The sequence below is a fragment of the Corvus brachyrhynchos genome, unplaced genomic scaffold (assembly GCF_000691975.1).
Source record: "Corvus brachyrhynchos isolate BGI_N302 unplaced genomic scaffold, ASM69197v1 scaffold279, whole genome shotgun sequence".
Taxonomy (NCBI): domain Eukaryota; kingdom Metazoa; phylum Chordata; class Aves; order Passeriformes; family Corvidae; genus Corvus; species Corvus brachyrhynchos.
The window spans coordinates 8,812,956-8,834,592 of record NW_008246060.1 but is presented as its reverse complement, the minus strand read 5'-3'; the positions used below and the strand labels follow the sequence as shown (position 1 = coordinate 8,834,592).

At 40.7% G+C, this 21,637-nt stretch overlaps 1 protein-coding gene across 1 annotated transcript in view; it reads left to right on the top strand.

The window, feature by feature from the left end:
- Nucleotides 1-18,073, top strand: part of ZMIZ1 (zinc finger MIZ-type containing 1) — a 294,975-nt gene extending 276,902 nt beyond the window's left edge. Inside the window, 5 exon segments of the mRNA XM_017746191.1 lie at nt 104-172; nt 689-936; nt 3,739-3,902; nt 9,661-9,909; nt 13,483-18,073. Coding sequence (XP_017601680.1) covers nt 104-172; nt 689-936; nt 3,739-3,902; nt 9,661-9,909; nt 13,483-13,590 — 838 coding nt within the window. The 3' untranslated portion in view covers nt 13,591-18,073.
- The last annotated feature ends 3,564 nt before the right edge of the window (nt 18,074-21,637 follow it).

The window sequence follows — 21,637 nt, the reverse complement described above, 5'->3', positions numbered from 1 at the left end:
TACATACCCTGGTAATTTAGATGTAGAACTAAACCTATTTGCCCCAAATCATTCTTCCCCTACCAATATTCTAACATGAAGTTTGGTTCTTTTTACTTTCTAGTAAAACTGCTCTCTTGGAGGGCTTGGAGGTTGACCAGTATATGTGGGGCATTCTGAACGCTATACAAAAGTAAGTGATCTCCCTCCTGATATCCAAGACTAAGCAACTAGAAGATAGAGTAATGAATACTGAGATAGTCACACCACAATAGATCTTGGTGATTGAACCTGTCTATTGCATGGCGCCTTGGTGGAGCAGGTGGTAGAGTGAATCAGTTTCCATCTTCTTCATAGATCTTGTTTGGGTTATCTCTTAATGGCAGCCTCACCAGTGAAGCAGACAGAAGATCCAGAATGGAGGATTAAATGCTTTCTTGTAATTACAAGCAGTCCCTCTGATTCACAGGTGGCAAACTAAATCGATGTGTTTGGATTTCGTTGTGTGGGTAAACACAGAAATGTGATCTCATGGTTGCCTTTTTTTAAATTTGCTCTCAGCACACACTTGAGGAGTGAAAGATCTTAATGTTGTATTACACCAGAGCATTTCAGAACATTGGTTACCATGCAGATTCTTATGGAAACTTCAGCAGAATTGATTTTAAAAAATTCAACTGATATGCTAAATTTTCACATTACTTTACAGCTCCGAGTTTGAAGAAGTTACCATTGATCCAACCTGCAGTTGGAGGCCGGTCCCTATAAAGTCAGATATTCACATCAAAGATGACCCAGATGGCATTCCCTCAAAAAGGTTTAAGACCATGAGTCCAAGCCAGATGATCATGCCAAACGTAATGGAGATGATTGCAGCTTTGGGTCCTGGCCCGTCACCTTACCCATCCCTACCTCCTCCTCCAGGAGGCAACAACTCCACTGAGTATGGTAACCAAGGTTAGTTTTACAGCTTTGTGCACCCAGCTGCTCACTCTAGAACTCAGTGATTCAGTCAGCCTTGTGATTCAGGTGTGTCAGTGCATCTTCTCAGAGTGATGCATGAGGAAAGCAAATTATATGGCTGCAATTCTGAAATTCTGCATAAGTCTTTTCAGTTAAGATTCGTCTGTTCAACAGAATGTATATTTTAGTAAGCATTATATTTTAGTAGTATATTGTCTTAGTTATTTTATTTACTATTTTGAGTATTTGATGCTTGTCATATTCATAGTCATGCAGCTCTCCCTGAATCAAGAAACATTCTATGTTACCTTCTATATTCATGGCCTGCCACAACAGACATATTTCTGCCTTTTTTTCTGTGCATTTTCCTTCTGTTCCACTCTCAAGTGAAAACATCTAGTGCTACATAAGTAGAGAACCTGACCTGTTAACCCTGCTACTTGGGCCATTAGGTTAACTCGTGGCCAGGTGAGTGACATTTAGTAGGCCGCCAGAAAAGGGATGACTTTTAAAGAGCTTTTAGCTGCCTTGCAAACACCTTTGCATTAGAAAATTACTTCTGAGTTCCTCTGCCCATGTGCTACCAGATTGAGGAACAGGGAACTAAATACGGGCAATGGAGATAGGTTTTCAAATTACTGGTATGTTGTGAATAACTCAGTTATAGTGACAATTCCAAAAACATGAAGCCAGAGACTGTTTCTTTTGCAAGTAACATGATATGAGTCAGTTCAGCTCTGGGAAAAGACCAACTGTTCACACTATCAGAATCCCCAAATTGATTACAAGGTGATACATGTGCTTTTTGCAGGCGTTGAAGAAAAATATAGATTGCGTGCAAAATACGGTTAATTTGCTCCAGTGGCTGCAAAACTGATGACAGATGATAAAACTTTTAAGGTTTTCAAACAGATGAATGATTACTATAACAAAGCCAAGAACTGAATCACAATTTTTTCCCTCATTTAGTAGGAGTGAAGTGCAGTGAGAGCCTGAGAACAGAGCTGTCTATCCTTCACCATATTTCCGGCTCAGACTCAGGAGGGGACAGGATAGTCATGTCAAGTGTGGGGTTTAGGCTTTGTGGGAGCATTGCTGCCTAGAATGTTATTTTGCTGCCTTCCCCTATGGGTCCTGTAGCAGAGGTAGTCACTGCTCTTTGGAGCCTTGAGTCATCACTGGCAGGTGAAACCCATGCTCTCCTATTTCCCCTGCAATAGAGATATCAATGCAGTGCACCAGATTATCCTAAATGTCTGACAGGTCTCTCCCTCAGCACGTGGCACTACTCTTGCTGCAGAGAGGGGCCTGCTGCTGCATGGCTGTAACTCCCTGGGCATGCTGCCTTGTATCTTTATTCTCCATCAATACGTGCACTGAAACTTAGTGATTGCAATTACATAATGTCCTCTGATTAACATGTCTTTAGAGCAATGCAGTAGTAGTATTACTGCTGTGGTTTATGTCTGTTTATTTGGGTTTGACAGAAGCATACTGAAGTTTAATTTGCAAATATAACAAATATTCGGTAGTACAAGACCACATTCCAGCTGCCTGCTAATTAATTATTCCTGATGCAAGGCAAGACCAGCTATGTTCTGTGAGACTCATCCAGTTTGCAGATTAACAAAATGAGAATTAGTAAGGCTCTGCAGTATTTACATGATAGATCAAAGTCCCGACGTCTTTGAGAAGTACTCTTACATGGCTAATGACTTCTATTCCTTCAAGATTAAACTTCTGCTTGTGAAGCTGTGCTAAAGAGCAAATGATGCAACTACTTCAGTTTGTCAAACTCCCTTCTTGAGTTGAATATTTAAAACTGCTGTACTTCTGCTGACAAACTGCAGGCTCTCTGTGCAATCTCCAAAACTATTCTGTTGTTTCAGAGCTCAGTATCATCCAGTTCAGTTGCTTGTATGAAATAGGTGAATGGTTTTAGTTCATTTTTCTTGCTGTTCAGTTTTGCTGTTCGTAGCAAATAAACCACCAGAGCTGATATATGAGTTGGAAGTGTTAAGAGAGGAATCTTGACAAAAAAATATGAAGAGTAAAATCCCTGTATTGGGATACCTGCTTGCTTTAGAATTCAGATGGAGATCCCTGGGCTGAGGTGGGCTGGATCCATATGGACAGTGGTCATACAGTTCTTGTTCTGCAGAACACCAGGGGACTCCAGGCGTGCTTCAGGATGTGTGTGTAAATCCAGTCAGTCAACTGACTTTTATTACATTTTGTGGGAGCTCCAATTAGATATGAACACCTCTTCTATGCCTTTTATAAAGGGGTAAAACAGATGTTGTGCTATGAACTGGTATTGTGGCATCTTCCAGATTCACTTCTGTCAATTACTTTCATCAGAAACTGAAGCAATGCTACAATCTTACTGAGTGTGTAGAAGCATAGACATAAATAACACAGGTGTCCTATAAATAATTTGGTACTTGGGATGTCAGTCTCAGCTACACTGAGATGCTTCCAGATACAAATATCCCATAGAATTTAATATCCCGTTTACTTCTCGGCATGGTTAAGTTTATGTGGGGACTTGGCAGTAGTTTTTCAAAATGTCAGCAGTTTTCAATTAGTTCCAACACATAAATGAATTATTGCAGCAGCCAGTGTTGGGAAGCCGAGTGCCCTGTCCCCTCTCGCTCAGCACTGGGGACACAGCGTTGTCACGTTCATTGTCACAGCTCCCTGTGCTGTGCAGGGAGGGCGTCACATCACACAGCTCCTGCAAGATACTCGGAGAGATCAACGGTGGGAAACAAATCACATCTGTTTCTCTTTCAGGCAACAGTTACCAAGGTCATGGCAATTTTGACTTCCCGCATGGGAATCCTGGTGGCACATCTATGAATGACTTCATGCATGGGCCACAGCTGTCACATCCCCCAGACATGCCGAGCAGCATGGCAGCTCTCGACAAACCTCTCAGTCACCCCATGCAGGAATCTGTAAGTAATGGTGCTGGGCACGTAGATTCTCGTTCGTGGGGGTAAGGAGCTCTCATCCAGCTGATGGACTTGCCTTATACTTTTTGTGGATTTCTCACCTGAGAAGTTTGTGAAATAGAGTAATCCTGAGAAATGCCGGAAATGCCATATTTAGTTTCTGGCCATTTTGAGTTTTTGGAAAAGCATTTCTGCACTTCTTGAATTGCCATTTAAGCTTGTTTATCCAAAAGAAAGAACCTGGCTCAGTGTGCTTGTATTAATCATTGTGCTTTGCTCTGACACATGAAAAAAAAAATGTACTTCATTCCCTAGGCCAGCAGGACTGTGAATATCCATCTCCAAGAGACAGCTTGTTAAAGCACGATATTGGATGACTTCAGAGCAGGGACAATATCTTCCCTGGCTCTTTCTCTGAGGGAAGAATTTGCATCAAAGCATTTTGAGGGGGAATTCTACTCAAGTAGCATGAAAGGCACCTTTAAACTTTTGGTAATAGGACAAGCCTGTAGATTTCAAGGAGAGATGCTGCCACTGGTCTGAGAGTATCGATATAAGAGACTGAAAAATAGAGGTTCCTCAGGTCTCAGATGGTGGGGCAGAACTGTGCATTGGAAAAGCAGCTTGCTCAGAGCACTGAGTTATCTATACAGAACTTTATATATCTCCAGAAAATGCAGTACTGCAGCAACTAGGTGATAGAAAAGCTACCAGCAGCATTTAGCTCTTAGGCATGGTTAGTCATCTATTTTAACTTAGTGTGTGGGGTGTGTGTACATCCTTTTATGTTCATTTAAGTTGCAGGGCAGGGGGTTTAAAGTGTGCTGTTACTGCACAGGAAGGATGTTTAACTTGACAAGTCATATGTGCTGTGTCTTTAGTGAATCCTAGAAAGTACAATTTCAGAATGTAATGAGGAAGTGTGGTAGCAGATGCTCAGCAAAAGCCTACTCAGTCAATGTCTCCTCTAGCTGGCAGTGGGTTTTCCAAGGAGGATGGTGAGAAATAGAAGAGAGCAGAGAAGGAGTTCTTAGTATAGTTTGGAGAGAGTCCAAGTACCAAGACCGTCTGCAAAGGAAGAGTCCAGAAACTGTAATGACTTCACCATTTTACAGGCTAATAAATGAGAACAAACATGCTGTAAACATAGTTTTGCATTGGCAAATTCCACATACACATCTTAGAGTGGTCAGAATTCTCTGCATTAGAACCAACCATGCAGTATTAAAATACAGTAGTGAGAGGAAATAATATCAGCCTGAACCACTCACAGCTGCTTTCCTTTGAATCAAACTCACAAGGAATTATTCTTTGTTTCCCATTACCTGGCACCTACCTCTTGACTTCATCAGTTAACAGCTATACCTTTGCTGTAGTAGTTGCCCTGATGAAATTTCTGAAGCGGTAGGATACGAAGTGGTTGAATATAAAAGTGAAGAATTTGTAGCTTTCTGAAAATGGGACTGTTTACATATAGCAGAGATGAAGGTTTCTCAAGGCTATGCATGTTCCAGAACTGTGGGAGTGTATTTGTGCAAATGTTAATGGACTTTTGGTTCTGTGGGCCAATCTGTAGCAAATCTGACACTTGCTTATGATAGCTGGCAGGTAAAGTAAACCTTTGCCTCATTTCTCCCTCATCTATCATGATACTCAAGCAATACCATTTGGGAATAGGAAGCAGTGCTAAAGCAGATTCCTACATTGTGTCAATGGCTGGTTTTCTGTAATGAGGATCAATTTTCAGGTCTTTTAGCACAGGAGAATTGGATTAACCTTGTCAACGTGGCTGTGCAGTCTTCAGTCCACATTTGAGGACTCTAAGTGCTCCCACACAGCCTTTTCAGTGTTATAAAATCTCTGCTTTCCTCTTTCTCTCTTACCCTCTTTCTTTTGTTCTTTTCTCTCAAAATGAACTGTTTGTCTGTAGCAGACACTCAAGAAAAGCATCTTTAAAATCACTGCTTTTAGAGAAATAATATGCCTTTAACACATGCCTAAATTGTGTAGCTGCATGTCGTTGGAGAGACACTTCATACAAAAACAACTGTAAACAAATTGTGTGATTGAACCAAGGTTTTAAGATGTTGCCTGTGCTCTTCTCTGGGGTTCTGTCTTTCCGTTTTACACAGTTAGTAGATTTTAGTAGTTTGCACATACTATTCACTTTGGCCATTACAAGTTTACAAGGTGAGTTGGGATTGGATGTTTGGTCTGGTCCTTTTACACCTGAGGTCTCTCTTACTGGAGCTGAATGCTGCTGAGGAAGTTCCTGACATTCCTGTTTTGAAGCTTTATGTGGTGGCCCTTACGCAGTGGTAGGTAGAGAAAGTTGATCCCTCCAGATCAACTCTCTGGAGTCACTCTGTAGGTCGCTGCAGGAAATGCAGATACTTGCCCAGTGTAGGTAGGACTGGGTAACCAGGGATGAATCAATCAGAATTTCCTTCCCTCAACACTGCTGTTCCACTCCTATGGAAGAAGAAAAAAATCAAGACCTGAAACATGACCAGAATACCCCTTCCCCAGCATAGAGTGTTGTGAGAGCTGTGGAACAGATGCTACATTGCAACAGTGCAAGATTGCTTCAGAACAGCTGCCACAATCACATCATGTTTTGTTTTCAGAAATTGTAAACAAGTTTTAGACAGAGGAGAATTCAGTTAGCTCTAGTTTAGTGCTTCTTGCAGACAGTGTAAGGGGTGACTGAGCAATGGATGATGACGCCATGGATTCATATGCACAGTGAGGTGATAAGAGCTGGTACCACTGTAAAAAGTCATCGCTCTTGTTTTGTATTCACTTTTCCTCCCTCTCAGACCAACAAAAGAGTTACCTCAGCCATATAGTGATCTGGACCCAGGTACTGGTGAGATTGGAAACTAATTCAGGGGCAGGGTGGGGAAATTCAGTGCATGTCTACAAGGTTTCACCTTGCAGACATGGAAAAGGGGCGGATGGGAAAAGTGGCCAAGAACATCAGCAGGGCAGGCAGGACGGCATCTTTTAGTAGTTTTGGTATCTAACACAGCAAAAGAGTTGGTAAAACTGTGACCCTGGTAATGGAGAGAGATATAAATCATTGACTTAACCTGGTGATATTTTCCCCCCCCCCCACTAATAATATTCTTCAGAGACAGAAGGAATATTGCTGTGCAGCTGGCAAGTCCTGTTGCTGCACGGTGGTACATCTCGGCGCTCCTAGAGGTCACTGTTGGGCTGTAGAGTTGTGTTCTGTGCTATCAGGCTGAAGATGTAGTTGTCTGCTATAAGCTTTTCTTTTATAGACTGTAAATGCTTTAAGAGTGGCAAAGTTTATGCCTCTAAAAACAACTCTGGAATTATCTTGCTATGCAAGCAAAGGCAACTTTGTTAGACTCTGCATTCATAGTGCGGGTTAGTACTTTCAGAATAAAATGGTGGGAGTTGCAGGTACAAGCTAAACGTACCCAAAGTGTGTTCCTTACAATGTGTTTGCACCATATCAAACTTTTCATTAGTTAGCTGAATGCAAATAGAAAGTGTTCCAGTCCTGAGCATTTTGCATTCTCACTGGGAGGCTGGTGGAGCCAGTGGCCTAAGTCAGATGGATTTTGAACCTACAATGGCTCTTCAAAGAATATGGTGGCCATCAGTCTTAAAATAAACAATTACTCCCTATACAACAGTTGTCTAAGGACCCAAGTGGCTGTCTTATCAACTAAATATACATATATTTAAATCCTTGCCTGTATAAACATAATGTAGAATTTCTAACCAGCTTATTTGTTTTGAAATTTGTCTGAGAACATATGAATTCCTCCCCTGGTTTAAATAATTGCTGATATAGACATGTCAGTCTGACCCTTGCCTTCAGCATTCAGGGACAAATGTAAGAGACTATTCAATAGAATCCTTTTTGGTTTTGTTTTTTTCCGGAAACTGGTTTCCCACTTTAACAACACTGTCATAAATTGCTTTTTACTTTTTGTTATTATTAAGCTTTCTAATTTCCACATTTTCTGTTGCACACATCCTCAATGAGTGAGGAAGAAAGCAGTACTATTAAGACAGACATCTACTTATACTTGAACTTTTGCAAGGTTTTTGGGCTGCAAATTCATTTACATTAAAGTGTGGTCTGTGGGCAGATTTTGTACAAACTTACCCCTAAGGTAACAACAGTGTTGTAGAATGTTTTTCAAGTAGTCAGACTGTGACCCCAATGGCAAGATATGCATCAGTACTTTTGCCAGTTACTTTAAAATCTCATATGGGAAAGAGAGCCAAATGCCATGTTGCAGGTAGGATCCTTTCCACAAACCTTCATAATACCAAAGTATTGAAAGTCACACTCCATGCAGCTGAGTGTGACCGTCCCAATGGATCAGTATCCAAGTTTCAGTTTTCCTAAGAGTGGTGAAAAGTACTTTTTAAATATTTGTTTCTCTATTTTTTTCTCAATGGGAACATTTAAATTAAGTTTTGTAATAACCTCCCTTTTGCTTTCCAAAGCTGAAGGCTGAGGTTAAGATAACTTTGCAGCTTATGTGATATGAAAGGGTGAACACTGACATAGCATTTTGCTGGTTTCTGTTGGCTTGGCTGGATGAATTTCATGCTGTTGTTGTATGTATTTGTTCTTTTATTTCAGCTTCACTTTGTCCAATATGTAGCATTCCTCAAAAAATGTGTGCATTTTTTGTTTCTCCATATACCCAAATAACATGAGGTATCTGATTCTGAGGCATTCAGACTCTTCTTTGTCATGGCACCAAGGTCAAGCCCCAGAGAATCCACCAGAATTAAATGTGACATGCAGCAGAAGGAAGAATTGGACTTGTGCATTTTTATTGCTTCTCTGTCATGTGAGAAAGACTTTTCCCCCATTCAGTAACAGGGTTAGGAAGGCATATGTGGATTGGTAGTTTATTCCCTACAGAAAAACATAAAAATCCATGAAGCTCTTGCTAGAGAACTCATCCACAGCATGAATACAAAGCAGAGTGTGATCGTTGGCTTAGTTTAAGCTAAGGCAGTGTACTTTGCAGTCAGCAGGTGTGCAGCCACCCACAGCAGCTCGGCTCGTGGTGGGAAATGCGCTTCCTGAGCCGCCTTGGTTCTGTCAGCCGTCAGAACCCAGGAATATCAGTGAGGAAAACCTTCAGCCTTTAACAGGGGTGTTGCATTCTGAGAAGAAAAGGAGGGAAGAAGTGGGGAAGAGCTGGTGTTTGCAAGATGTTTGTAATAAGCTGAAACAGGAATAGGCTGCGGTGTCAGGAAGCTACCAAATAGAGGAGCTGAGCAGAAATGATGCATTTTCTCAGTTCATGAGTTTCCTGGCATAGGGATCATTCAACAAATTCTCCATTTATTCATAAATTCTTTTAGGGCAAAAGCATCTGCCTTGCTAATGCTGAGCAGCACCCATAAGCCTCCTTCCCTCCTCTTTGCAGTGCATTGTTTTGCATCTTCACAAAGAGTTTTCCACATTACAAGGAAGCAAACCAACAGCACAAGTCCAGTGTGTTGTTCCCCCTAGCAGACAACCTTCAAAAAGCTGAAATACTTCCTCCGGCTTTGGGATATGGAGTTTTCTTTTCCGATGGTGCTTTTTTATTTCTTTTTCTTTTGTTTGTTGATTGGTTTTGTTGGGGTTTTTGGTTGTGTGTGTCATTTTTAAATTCATTTCGTTTTATAACATGCAGTTACAGAGTCAGGCACGGCGAGCACTGTACCTTGTGGCCTCACTTTCTTTTCCTGCTTTTTTCCTCCTCCGCAGATCCCTCATCCCGGCAGCACTGATCAGTCCCATACTTCCATGCAGCAAGGTTTGCACGTCCCTCACCCCAGCAGCCAGTCAGGGCAGCCATTACATCACAGCGGGCCTCCTACCCAGCAGTCCCGGCAGCCACCCCCGGCCGCTTCTAGCAACCATCCACACAGTGACCTGCCCTTTAACCCCTCCTCAGCCTTAGAGGGTCAGGCTGGTGGACAGGGAGCACCCGACATGCCGGAGCCCTCGCTGGATGTAAGTCTGTGTCATACTCTCATCTGCCTGCCATAGCGTGTGCTTCGCATCGCGCGGGAGGGCGGGGAGGGCAGGGGACGGGACCCGCTTCCACAGCACATGCCATCCTTTCATGCTTTGGTACATGGGCACAGGTGCTGCAGCCAAGGTGACAGGGCACTCCCAGCCTGCTGGGAGAATGGATGGTTCTGGTTGGAGCAGCTGCATGGTGTGTGAGCCATAAGCCTCTTCCTAACACCAAGGCAGGCGTTTCTTCAGGTGGCAGCTCAGGCATCTCCTCCTTTCCCACCTTGGCACTGGTTGGGCTGTGCTCTCCTACCCCTCAAGCTGTCGCAGTCCTGGATAAGAGGAGGGACACAGCTGTGTGTGGCTCTATCTGTGGTGTTGCTGTGCCAAGCGAGCTGCCTGCTGAGCCCTGCGGCATGTCCTGGCCGGCAGGAGGGGGATCTGTGTTGGCCCACCCTGTGACACTGTCCCTGCTCCCTGCAGCCAAAAACTGTCTGTGCCCTTCCATACCTGCTCCTGTGGGTGGCTCAGCAGCACCAGTTCTTCCTCCCCGTATACTACACAGGAAAGTAAACAACAAGGACATCTTCTGCCTCCTTAGCTGCCATGGGAGGCAGCTCACAACTAAACAAAATCTAGTTTTAAGGCCAAAAGTAGTCTTCCATCTCTTAACTTTGATTCAGTGGAGTTGGAAGTGACTTATCTGAGGTATATCTCTCTGGTTAGCCATCTACCTCCCAAAATATAAATTCCTCAGCACTAGGATTTGATTTTTGTTTGAGTCATGCATTCCTGTATGTGTATCTTCTGTCTGTTCCAAAGTCTGCTGCTGCACAGTGAAGTTTCTTAGAGATATGTTCGCTTCTGTGCCTTGGATTTATCTGTATTTGCTGTTGCTGTATATTTGCATCTTCACTGTCACACAGGAGCACTGGGCTGACAGGTAGCCTCACAGGGGAGGGAAGGCGTTAGGGGACTGATAGAGGCTCCAGGATGCTACAGGAGCAGTGATCAGTGAGGCAACTTCTGCTGTTTTACACAACATGGTTGTGTGCACATCTTTCGGGAACAATAGTTCATGTGGCAGCTGGAGTTCTGAACCCTTAAGGACCCTGTATGAGCAATACTAAAAGGTGAAATTAAAATGTCTTTTTCTTTCTTCCAATATTTAAGAAACAGAGTATTTTGTTATGGGTCAAGCACCCATTCTTTGGTGAGAAGCAAAGTACAAAAATCTGTACACTAACCACAGTACTGTGGTTCTCACTGACAGAGGATTGCTGGTTTCTTAATGGGAGGCAAGTGCTGTACAGTGTAGGAAATAAACTTATTGGAAATACTGTGATCCTGATCAGATGGATTATTTTAATGGGTGTATTGTGGAACCTGGCTGAAGAAAGTTCCATGCAACAAAGCAAACAGGGCACTGTACTATGGGCAACTTGGCCCACTCCCTACTGACATAGTCATGGTCATTCTACAGGAATTCAGTGTGCTGCAGTCTAAGGTTTAACCTGGGTTAAAGGATCTACCTCATATGGATGCAGACACAGATGGGAGATCTGCACTGGTACTTCAGACAGCAGAGGCTCAAGACTGAAATCGCTGGTTAGACCTCTCAATTTGCACTTCAGGAGCACAGGGTATACTTCTCCAAACTCTGCCCTAAGTCTGGCACATTCGTGTGGCTTCTGTCCCCATCACACCCTTGCAGGCCCTGGCACTCCTCTCTCTTCTGCTCCTGCTCTAGCACAGCATTCTCAGCTCCCAGCAAGTCCTTCCTGAGGTCTCTGGTTTTCACACCAGCGGGGCAGGAGGCTGGCTGTGCTGCCTGACCCCTCTGACTGAGGGAAGCTGAGGTCACCCTCACAACTCAGAAGACTTATACTTCACAGATACTGAGTATATTGTTTAAAGTTTCACTTTTCTTAAAAAAAAAATCTTTTAAAAGAAATCCCTTGTATACAAGAATGAGTCTCAGAGACAATGTGTTAAATTTTTAAGAATGAGTTGTACAATTGTAGGACAAATTCAATTTTTTAATTTCTCCACACTTTTTGGGGCTGCCATTTTCTTTTGGACTTCTGTACTAGATGTTCATAAAAATATGACAGGAGGTGAAGTACATCTAAAAGTCTCATATCTCCAGTACCATGACAATAGCATTTTTACCATGAATAAAAGGAGGTGGTAGTTTAAGAAAAACATTCCTTCTGGGAGACTCTGTTTATGTAAGCTTGACATTGCAGCTTTTTCAAACTGCTTAGAAAGCAATAAACTTTTTTCTGCATTTCATGTTTAGCTTATTGAAAAATACATTCATCCATATAGAGTTAAAAGATGAAGTTGCATTTGCACAAGAATAATAGAAGTATAAAAATACAATATTTATATGTTAAATGTGAAGCAGTCAAGCTTTTTGTTTTATAATATTTGAAAACATAGAACTACTCAAAATTAATTTCTCATACCGACTATCAAGTTTGTTAAAGCAGTCCATATTTTTCTGTCTTTAACACAATACAGAACATAAAAGGGGTTTATTACAAACTCTTCCCTGCAATTTTTTATATATGACACTTTTATATTTGCCAAGAAAAGGGTAAAATGCATTATAGAGCAGAAAACATTGCCTGACGCACAACCCAGGAGTTACGATGTGCTTGTCATCTGTCAGATCAAAGAGAATGTGTTATGATGGTTTGAAAAACAAAATTTTATACTTGGAATACAGTATTAATGGAAACACAAATTGAAGCCCCACAACTATTCCTTCTGATACTTTAAAGCATTGTGTAGATTAGGGCATCTTCTGTTGGATGGAGTGTTACACCTGTGACCCTTTAAAGTGTCCGGAATTGCATGTAATGCTGTAGTCAAGTAAGTACTTCCAAACACAGTAAATTCCTGCCACAGGAAGGAGGACTCACCCAGCTGCTTTGCCGCGCCTCTTTCCATACTCCTCAGTTGTTTTTTTTCCCCACTTTCCCTGATTTATTGGTTGTTTCAACCCTGGGTGAGTTCCTTGCTCCAGGTGACTGTCCCAGAGCTTACATCAGTGCACTGAGGAGTTGCTGAAGGTGAGGAAAGGAAAGCGCTGCCTCCTTGTGCGGAGATGCAGGCTTTGGGTGGCCATCAGACTGATGTGTGAGAGCCAGACCAGCCCTTGCTGATCCACCTTAAAGCTCAAATATGTATTACTCAAACTGCATGTTTCAAGTGTTTATGAAGCGTTTCAAGTGTTTATGCAGCTCATCCATAATGAGCATTTATCTGGAAGTTTTTGTCAGCATCACAAGCCAGGCAATATGATAGGGAGGTTGATTGAGAAGCCCTAACTGAGATGATAATGTAATTCACAGGTAAAAACTGAGTCACAGAGACTTTCACAAGCAAGTGGATTTTGTATCATCTTAGGGTGTTAGGCTTGTGACACTGCCTTCTGATTTATTTGGATATATTGTAATGAAAACCAGATTCCAGGAATGTGTTGTGTTTAATCCCTTTTTTTTTTCTTAGTTGTGTTTCTGTTATCTGTAATTTTCCTTTTGTCTTTGTATTTTATAGCTGCTTCCAGAACTCACAAATCCAGATGAGCTGCTTTCATACCTGGACCCTCCTGATTTGCCAAGCAATAGCAATGATGACCTTCTGTCTCTCTTTGAGAACAACTGAAACCATATGTATTCTCCCACCCTTTTCACTTGTTCACACGTGTGTGGCTGCACAGTGAGGAATCTTAACACTCCTTTTCCACAAGAGAAGAAAAAAAACTCACAACTTGATCCAATGGTGCACTCCCTGCTTTCTTCATCTCGGAACTGCTTTTGTTAGCTTCAAAGACTGTGAAAGTGACGGGAGAAAATAATACAAAAGTTAAATAAATGCAGTAATCTCTGAGTCTGCCATGCTACATGTGACAAAGAAGCATAGACAGTTGTGCAGCTATTGGAAACCCCATTTGGTGTTCATCCTCTAGAGAGAGAGTTCTGTGATAAACATAGTGTGAAGTATCTTGGCAAAACCGGATCTTGGCAAGGGAAGAAAAATCAACAGAATGGAACTGTCTTTAATTGACCCGTCTCAGAGTGTCTTTACAATGCTTGTTCTTCCATTTTTTTGAAACTGTATCTCCCTCTACCCCACCTCTCCTCTGCCCCCCTCCAGCCATGGGTTTGCCTTGGAATGATGGTCCTGGCCACACACAAAATGAAAAAAACCACGTACAAAGCTCAAAAAAGCACAAATCCTACAGTCAAGTGGCAAAGATAGGGAAGACACACAGGCCTGTCAGAGGGAGCCAGCAGTTTAGCTAATGCGACTTCGGTCACAGAGTCCTGAGATCTTCAGGCTGCAGCCGTGGGTGTCAGTATTTCTGCAAGCACAGGGATCTTAACCACCTCTTTGCAGAGGATTCCTCTGGCCCAGCACACAGATTGGAAACACCCAGGAAAACTTAAAAAAGAGTTTGCAATGTTTAGGGATTTTCTGTGGTTTTGGTTTCAAATCAGTACCGTTTCTGGCTGCGTTAACATCCAGCTGTAGAGATTGCTGTGATAGATCTTTTTGCCATGTATGCCATACATAATGGAAAAGAGAGGGAGGGGGGGATGCAAACCAAACTGTTTCTGATTATTACCTACAGCCTTCGGTGCCCCAAGAGTTTGTGTCACTGTGTCACTGTCTGTACTGCACAATGCAAAGTAAGACAAGCTGGGTTGAAGGCAGCGAGGAAATCATTGCAGGATGGAGGGAGAGTAACATCACTATCTGCATAATTATTTTTAATAATCAGCTTGAGAAGGGGCATTGACATTGGACAGACGTCTTACAGCTTCATTTTAGTTTTGCTTTGCATTCTGTTTTCGTGACTGTTACAGACACTTCAGCCTTTTCCTTTTCTCCTCCTTCAGTTTCTTTTTTTAAACTTTGGCTGCTGGGATGAGTTCTTTCTCCTGAAGGACCGAGTGTGGGGAGAATAAGTACCTGTCAGTAGATTGCTACTGCCCTCAAGAGACCCTGCTGCCACAATTACTGTCTTGCCCCTGTGATCTTTGCTTCCCGTGTGGTTGCTGCTCCTGCATGAGCTTCCTATTGCTTCTGTGCCCATTTCTGTGCTCTTTGTCTCTCTTTCTCTCTCTCTCTTATAAATGATGTACAGTAGCTGTGTAAGAAGTGCATGTGTGCCAACTTTGCCCTCATGGTGCAACATTTCAGCTTTTGCCCACTGTACAGTTATTGGTTTTGTTTCTTTTGATACTAAAGCATATTTGACCCTATTCCTTTTCCTCCTCCCAAATCCAATCAAACACCCTTCTTTTGCTCGCCACAATGCATTTTAAACTGAAGTGCCAGGCAAAATTTTGTTTGTTCCTGTCAGTTTGACTAGATAGCTTCCTAGCCCTCTGTGTTTAGTTTGCAATGCTGTAAATGGCATCCCCTGTGCTTACGACTCTGGATTTGCTTTCCTCACCAAAGTCATGTTTGTAAATTCTCTGCATTTTTTGTTTTATTTTGCTCTTTTTGTTAACGTTTCCCACTACTGCTGTACGTGCGTCGTGGTATATATATGCTAGTCAGCAGCACCTTGCTGTAGATATTAAAGGAAATGGCGTTTTAGTTCTTTTATTTTCCAGTAGGAGTATTGAATCTGTCAAACGTATTATGTAGAAATGGTCCCACACTTATATTTTTCCTCTTTCAAGTTTTTTTAAAGAAAGGCGCTGTTCATTATGCAAAATCAATTATTTTAAGAATTGCTATTGTAAATATCTTTGTGAATATTTTAGTATTGTCTTTGATAATATTCAACATTTTCATGATCTGGTTATACTTTTGCTGGTGTTTTTAAATACCTTGTCTGAAGAAAAATATGGGTCCTTTTTTAAAAAAGAAAATTGAGGGTTCTTTAACAGAATAAGGGAGTTGGGTTTTGGATTTTTTTTTCCCCCTATTTTCTTTTGGTAAGTTAGCCCAAATTTCATATCCATTTATGTGATGAACGAATTGATACATCAGGCAGTACCTGGATAATCAGGGCCCAGCTCTGTCATGGAAACATAACTGTGTTTGCCTAGGGAAAAAGAAACCCCAGCTGATCGACTGGTGTTCATTGACTGTGGGTGATCATGAGCTGATAATGGCAGAGTTTGTTCATTTGCCCAAGTGAGCAGAACATGTAGGACCAGCTGTCTGACCAGGTAAAGATGCACTAAGGCAAGCAGCAAATCTGTATGGTACCATATTTATATCGCTGTACTGGTGCTCCGATCTCTGAAACTGGGGCAAAGACACTTAGGGATGTTGGTGGGTGGGGGAGGGAAACAGTATAGTATATTTTATTCTGCTTAGAAGTGTCTTTTTTCTTATGTAGGCTTGACAACCTGTAGAGGATCTCTGCAGAATATTAAAGATACCTTGGTGTAATACATGGTAATACGGTTGTGGTGTGGTGCTGCTATCACACAATTCCTAGGAAAGACCATTGTTCAGTTATGGATACAGATGTGTTTTGTAGCCATTTTACTGTAGTAGTTTCCCCCTCGTTTTTTGCTGCATTTTTTATATAGGTCTGGAAGTCATGTGCAGAGGTGGCTAATGATAAACTGACTTTATGCCCTTAGAGTTCGTTTTTTCTATTTGGGGGGTAAGTTCCTTAAGCCATAGCTTTGGGAATGAAGATGATTTCTCACTATTAGTTGGAACTGGTTGCTCTGATTTTTTTTAATTGATTCTATTTAATGTTCCATTCTCCACTGATTCCTGAGCAGCTAAGTTAGTCACCTAAAATTTATTTTCTCTTAAACACAATATTAGTATTTTAAGCCAGGTATGTTAAGGATTGACCTTTTGCTAACTGGTAGTATTTAAAATGTATCATTTAAAAGTACCTGTTGAAAAGCATAAAGGGAAAAAATGCCCCATAGGTATTAGCAATATGTTTGGAGCAGTGTTGGCATCTGCTTTGTACAGTAATAGATAATTAAAGCAGACAGTTGACATTTTAAACTTACAGAAACGTTTGGTTTCTAAGCAGAACTTAGAAAATACAATTTTTACCCATCATCCAAATGTTGGACATTTGAGACAGTTTTAAAATTTATCTGTCAGCTAAAATCAGGTACTGTATAGTGAAGTCAGTATGAAAAAGCTTCTGAAAATTTAGGATTTTTTTATCTGTTCACTGCCGTATTAAAGTTTAGAGAAAAAAACCTAGCAAATAGGGTAATCACAGTCATTTCTTTTAAAGCTTAATTATTATATGAGATTCCAGTAGTATTTTTCTTCTTCTTTTTTGTTTGTTTACCTTTTAATCGTTTCCCTATGGAAGTTCATCTGGGAAAGAACCCACAGAGATCTACAGTTCTGCTGCCAAGACATTATTATAGGACTGACAGATACACGCCAGTGTCTGCAGCGGAGACTCAAGGGACAGCTGTACATATGTAAATGACAAATAGAGACGTGTTAACAGAAATGCATTCATTTTCCTTGGAATGTGCATTGTTTTTATTTCGCAGGAAAAAAAAAGCTTGAAGCTCCATCTTATGTGGAAAATGAATCCTGTTTGTTAGCGTTTGTGGAGTCTCAGCATTTGTTCCACTTTCACTTCTGTAATATACTCTGATCCTTTGTTTTGTTTTGTTTTATCTACATGTAATATTTAGCTTCCGTGTACTAGTCTATCACCTGTGTATTTTTAGGGTGCTACAGAAATAATGAAGAAAAATACGGGGATTAAAAAAAAAAAATTGTAACCAAATTCATACTTTGTACAATTTTTGATATCACGATCAGAGGAGAATTAAAAAAAAAAAAGTACAATCTGAGGTAACATGCAAAAATGGCCATTGTCTTTGTTTGTACATTGTATGTACAGTACAATGCAATCATTTCATACTTTAAACTGGTCAGAAAAAATAATTGTGATTTTTAGTCTTGCAAAACTGTATGTAGTTAGATGATGTGACAACCTAATATTTATCTAATAAATATGTATTCAGATGAAACCTGTATATTAGGTGTTCATGTGGTTATTTTGTATTTAAAGATCAAATTATTTGACTATTGCTAGACATTTATATACTCTGTTGTAACACTGAAGTATTCTCATTTGCTCATGTTAAATTTTTTTTCCTAAATAAATTTGCAAAATTAAGGTCTGACTAATTGGCAGCTGCTTTGTAAATTTTGATTTCTTTTTGAAACCATGAAGTTCTCCTTTGCCCTCCCTGGTTTGAGTTAATGTGGAAGTTAGTTGCACAAGGTGTACCTTTTTCAGAGAGCAGGACTTGGTGCAGGAAGGGAAAGGTGTGAACCACCCTGGAGACAGAAGATAAAAAAAGATTATGAATGCAAACATGGGGTCACACAGAAAAAAGTCCCTGCCAAGCAAGGTATTGGTAACTTGCTGTTCCATATGCAGGGCACTGCCTCTCTCCCAAACAAGTCATAATTACTTTGAAATGAAATCTTTATGTGACATGAATAACAGGAAAGGATGGCTTCTCTCTGGGATTGGCACATGTGGAGGTATTAAACATCCAGCACCTCTGCTTTAAATTCTTCCAAGTTTGATACTTTTCTTTCAATTGGAACCTGTCATTAAAGTGAAATTAGACAAATTTTTTCTTAATGCATCTTCATCTTAAAGTTGAAGCATTTGGTTTCTAAATGCAGCCTTTGATTTACAAATCTGCTTAATTTATCTACCTGTTCAACTGTAAGCAGCCTGAATGATGACACAGGGAGTACACACAGGATATCAATAACATGCACAGGTCCTGTCCTGGCAGAGTTTGCACCGAACGGAGCCCCAGCCACAGACACCAGTCACTGCATCTGAGAACTTGTTTCAACAGATCTACTGAGTATCTGTATTTGTATATGTCATTTATGAAGGCGTTTAGGCTGAACTCACCTTTGAAATACATTCAAATACCTGGGAACAAACAACCATTTCACAATATGAGTATGCAAGCACATACAGCAATTATTCCACACCTCCACAAGGGCACAAGTCTTTGTTGTTGATTGAGATACACACGTGTGTGTGTGTGTGTGTATGTATATATATGTATAAATCTAGACTAGGTATTTTTCTCAAAAGGGAAAATCATTTGTTTCTGAATCTCAGTTTCTACTTTCTGTGGTGGTACTATCTGTTCCTGTGGAGTTTTTAGGATAACATAATAAAACTGAGTTACAGTGTACACAGTAGTGAAACAAAAAGTATTTATCCATTCTAGCCCATAATTAATAACTATTTTGGTTTTGGTATTGTTTTCCTGGAAGATCCCCAGAAGTGTCAGCAAGACATAGTGCAAACTGACTTTGGCACTGTACAGCTGGAGGAAAGCACGAAGAACTCGAGTGATGTCCCTAAGCACTGTACATTTTTCAAGCTTACTTTGAAATCTGAGGAGGCTGCAACAATCCTGAAAGTGGTGTTTCTCCCAGATGTCACCTGAGGCCCCCAGGGTAGGTAAGCTGTGTGTATACACTTGATGCTGGTGTCTCCTGTCCCATGCCCTGGCAGTGTGTTCTGTGTGTTGTGCACTCCGCATGTGCTTCCAGAGAGACACCTACACAAGTATCTGTCTGAGACTTCTTTGTTAAATCATGTGCTAATCAATTGTTGAACAACTTCAGAACAAGCTTATTTCCCTGCATTTCTTCTCTACTCTTCCTCATCAGTATGGATCTCTGAATCATATTATTTTGTTTGTGCACATTGTATTCTGTTGCCATGCACTTGGTCATGCTTTTTACAGGAGTAATACATGGAAAACAATTAGAAACATGGGAGGTGGACCCCTTGTCTCTTTTCTGTTTGGACAGTGGGGATGGGAGTCCTGTGCATAGAGCTGTTTGCTTTCATTTAAAGTAAGCTAGTTAACACATTAAACAGCTGTACAACTCTCACCTGATATTCTATATATAATTCATTAATTTCTTATCCTTTTCTGTTCCCTTTAAAGAATATATTTTTACATTTGTGTACCTAGTCTTATATTTGTATGTGTAGTTAACCAGAACTCACTTCCCTTTTATCTGCTTAAATTCCACATCTGTACCAATCTTCCTACATTGTGAACTTCCAGTCATGAACGACTACCTTTCTTTTTTACATTTTTAATTATTTCCAGTATGTCACCTTATTACAGTTTTCCACTTCGTGTCACTGAAATCCTGCTGACTCTTAGGTAGGATATTGCTCCTGATGTCTGTCATTGCCTCAATGCACTCTTGATATTTTTTCTGTCTAAAAAGAGCACAAGATTTTTCTTGTATCAGACAGACTGCTGAAAGCTTCTGCTGAGATATCTTGTTTCCATCAGTCTGTAGAATTTTCCAGGGTAATGTAAAAGTGGCCCCCCAAGGAGCCTGATCAATGATGCAATTTTGTTTATAAAGCAAGCAGGCAGCAATTAGGTCATGACTCCTGCAGGCGTTAGCAGGCAGTGTGGCACAGGTGGGCTGACAGGTTGGTTTGCCACATAGTTCATCCTCATTTCCAGAAGCTCCTTGCCTAGACCGTAATTGGTTTCCTACAATTTAAGTATAGCCTTCTGTTAAAATCCTTCTCTTCTAGATGAGATAAGGACTAGATGAGATAAGGCTCTTTCCCCTGTCTGCTGAATATTTCTGCTTGGTTTGTCCAGTATCTTCCCAAATACTGACTTCACCGTACTTCTTGAATAGATCCAGTTACACACAGCAAAGTTAATGCTAGTATTTACCACTCCTAAATACACTGGCTTCTCTGCACCTTTCTGGCTCTATTAGACATCCTAAGAAGTAGATTTAAGATTATCAATTAAGGTTTTCTCCTAGGTCAGAGTTATGACCAGTTTAATTTTTAATTGAATTTTAAAGTTTAGACTTTCCAGTTTGTCCACAGCTGTTTCATGATGTTGGTGGTTTTAGATTTTGTTAAGAATTTTCTGGCACATTTAATTTGTCACCTTGGTCTTATATGAACACATAGATTATTGTGAACACAGAGACAGGTTGCTAATTTTAATAAATTTTGACTAGTTAAACACTAGAAAAAGACAAATATCATTTTTAGATATTTTAGTTTGCAAAAACAACTGAAATTCCCCACACTTACTTAATGAATGCTGGAGTTGAAGTCTTAGTGTGTTTTTAATGCATATTTAAATTTATTCAATTTTTTTAAATTTCAAAATTATAATCAGTGCTCCCTTTCCTTACTTCTGTGTTTCTCGGAATGTACGTTTTTAAGACAGGGAAAATCAGTGAATTTTACCTATTTAGCAGTCTGATGAGCTTCCTAGTTAGTGACTGGCTGTGACAGCCGGTTCATAAAGTTATTCAGAATACATTCCTTCACAAGAAGTCCTAGCAGTTTTCCTTTCCAAGTTATGAATGATGGTCCTTCTGGGAAGAAGCATGGCTTCCATATTGCCACTCTCAAACTGCTGGCAAAATGTGAAGTGGCACTGAGTCAGAGTCAAAAGCTAAGGAAAGCTAGACTGGCTCCTCTGAATGCTAAGAGAATTTCTTACCCTTAGCTTTGAAATGTTTCACCAAAGGCTTCATTATCTAGAGATGATGTTCTTTGACTGTAAATGTGACACATGTCAATTTGCATCTGACAACTTGAGAGCTCAGCTGGTGGCACATTGGGTGTGCAGGTGATGGTCACATGCAGTTATGTCATATAAGGACATCATAAGGTTCCACTCTAACTGAT